General features: G+C 40.4%; 1 protein-coding gene across 3 annotated transcripts in view; it reads right to left on the reverse strand.

The window, feature by feature from the left end:
• Positions 1–2931, reverse strand: part of ATL1 (atlastin GTPase 1) — a 75485-nt gene that overhangs the window by 8919 nt on the left and 63635 nt on the right. For all 3 annotated transcript variants that reach the window (XM_003792152.1, XM_003792153.1, XM_003792151.2), the window contains 2 exons: positions 2120–2247; positions 169–225 (listed from right to left, as the gene is read on the reverse strand). In XM_003792152.1, coding sequence (XP_003792200.1) covers positions 169–225; positions 2120–2247 — 185 coding nt within the window. The remainder of the gene's footprint in view (positions 1–168; positions 226–2119; positions 2248–2931) is intronic.

The following is a 2931-nucleotide window of genomic DNA, read 5'->3' on the forward strand; positions in this document are numbered from 1 at the left end:
AGAATGCACCAACGGGTAAAGTTACTAGGCACATAGTCTTCCAATCAATCATTCTATCTAGTATTTTTATATGGTAATTTCTGATGGCTGGATGTGAACACAAGCAGGGGAGCTTGGGTTACATGGCAAGTGTGTTTTAAAACATGATGCCTCCTGATTCATAAATACCTGCAGCATGGACTTGGGATGTGGCAATTCTTCACCTTGATAGATTTTTATATAGGCCTGAGGGGGGAAAAAAGGAAAAAACTCAAGTTCAAGCAATTCCACTCAGTATTTCTCTAATTCTATTAAATTGTATTCCAAGGCCTTGACATTTCAAAAAGCTATTTTCAGGAACTTGTAACTGTTATCTCTTTCTTATACATTAATTCCCTTCTTTACAGTTCAAGTCATTCCATTTCCTGAAGGGTTGTCTTCACACACCTCTGCCTGGCAATTCTACCCTTTTTAAAGGCTCACCTCAGTGCCACCCGCTTAAAACTCTCTTAGGTCCCTCTGCTGGGCGTGACTTCCCTTTTTCAGGTGCCTACAGGAATTTGTGCCCTACCGAAGTCATCAGCTTTCTCGAACAGATCTGTGGAAGGTCCTGAATCTCTTCCACATACACTAAGCATTCAAATTTAGACAACATGTCATTTATGCTGAGAGTAATAAAGGCAAACAGATCACCCAGGAGGGATATGACAGCATTTTAAATGACAAATCACTGATTTTTGAAATTGTTATTTTAGTCTTTGGAGCATTGATCCATAAATCGGGTTGGTAACTGAAATGTATGTGGGTTGGTAAAAAGTATTTGATGCTATCTGAGGTAAACAGGTAAGTGCAAATTTAAAATAATTCCACTTCAAATTGGCCCTTGGTGCAGAGAGCAGGAAATGTGAAAGAATTTTCTTTAGTAGGAAGATATAATCCCTTTGGGGAAAAATCTTCAGAATGAAAGTAAAATGCCATATGGCTCATGAAACTTGGGAAATAGCTCCACCCCCAGAAGACTTTTCCAACTCTTATATTTTAAAATGTATTTCCCGCAAGATAAAGGGGAACTCCTTCACGTAGTTTCCACAAAAAATAATTTCAGAGAGTAAGCTTGAGTATTTCATAATTTTAAAATCTTTTTTATAGTTTTCCCATAGATAAGGTCTGACAATTAAGTTTGTGAACTTGCCACTGTACACACTGGACAACAGCTCAGCGAGGTCCCATAACCCAGTGTGTCAGTGTCTCACGGCTCTGTATGTGTCCGTGTGTGGCAGTGTCTTGCTGAGAGGCGTTCACTATTGTTGTGTTTTTATCTGCCATTGTGATAATGTCCAAGCTTGAATTAAACCAATGAACAAACATTCCTAAATTTCTTGTGAAACTTGTCAAAAGTGGAAATGAAATCAGGGACACGTTAGTCCAAGTTTATGGGGATAATGCCATGAAGAAAATGGCAGTGTACAGATGGATTGAACGTTTTTCTGAGGGGATCAAAGTGTCACTGATGAAGAGGTCAGGGTGGTCAGTAACTGATGAAACAGTGAAAACTTTGCTAAATTGTGCATCAAAATCATCAACTGATGGATGTGAGAAGCTCAGCAGACCAAGTAAACATCTACAGAAACACAGGAACATATTATCTGAAAATCTTGGCTATGATTAGTGGCTCTTGCATCACCACAATGCGCCAGCTCACACGGCACTGTCCATGGGGGAGTTTTTAGCCAGTAAATAAATGACTGTATTGGAAACACCCTCCCTGCTCACCTGAGCTGTCCTACAAGAACTATTGTCTTTACCCAAAGAGAAAGGAAATATTTAAGATATTTTGATGGTATTCAGGACATCAAGAATAATAGGATGACAGCTCTGGTGGCCATTCCAGAAAAAGAGTTCCAAAATCTAAGTGCTGATGTCAGTGCACAGCTCCTCAAGGGGAGCACCTCAAAGGTGACCATAGTGATATTCAGCCATGAGGTGTGTCACAATTTTTCTAGGGTTAGTTTGTGAACTTAATTGTCAGGCCTCGTGTTTGCTCCCACAGTACAGAGCCTGTAATTTTTGTGGCAGGAACTACATTCCAATACATGTCTAGTCTAAGTACTCAGAAATGCTCTAGAAACGAGAGTGGTACCTTGAAGTACTCCACCAGACCTCGGCAGGTGATCTTATTCCCATTGATCTCTTTAATGTCTAGGCTCTCAGGACTAAGTAGCCAAGGAATCAGTATTTTCAAGTTTTTGATGAATTCATCATCTATTTCTGCAAGTAAAAGAAAGTCCATCATTATTTTTTAATCCTATCCAGTTCTGCAAGCCATAGAATAAAACAGCCTGGGATTTCCTCCAGCTGGTCCCCAGCGATAACGCAGTCACCCACTCCCCCATCAGTTAAACAGCACCAGAAATCCTCTCTCCTCAGGGTAAATGATTTGCCCCACCCAAACTGCTACTGCTGGTCTCTCTTAGTACACACTAATTTCACATTTATCTTGTCTGCCACCTGTAAAACAGCTTTCTTGAGAATAAATGTTAATATATATAGTGTACAGCCCCTTTATGTAACCATTTCGTGTCTTTAAGTCTTGTTTATGGTTTTATATGGAAAGACTCATAAATAGGGACAAGTCCAGATATTTACTGACTTATAGTTCATTCCTTCCAGAAGATGTATCCAAAAATTGCTGTGTGTTCAGTGTGACCGTCTTAGAAGTGTGTGGAATTGTGGTAACTAGGACTCGGAAGTTTAAGAAGTAGTAACGGTGTAATGGTGGGGTGACCTCTAGTGGTGGAACTCGGCAACACAAACAGCACAGCAGGGACAAGCCTGGGAAGACCGTTCAGCTGCTCAGACTGCTCAGAGGTCATCTGAGTTACGCAGTTGTCATGTTTGCTACAATTGATTACACATGACCCAGTAGCAGTAGGTTCAAGCTTAACATTACAG

Source organism: Otolemur garnettii, unplaced genomic scaffold (genome assembly GCF_000181295.1).
Source record: "Otolemur garnettii isolate 467f Iridium unplaced genomic scaffold, OtoGar3 scaffold00054, whole genome shotgun sequence".
NCBI lineage: Eukaryota > Metazoa > Chordata > Mammalia > Primates > Galagidae > Otolemur > Otolemur garnettii.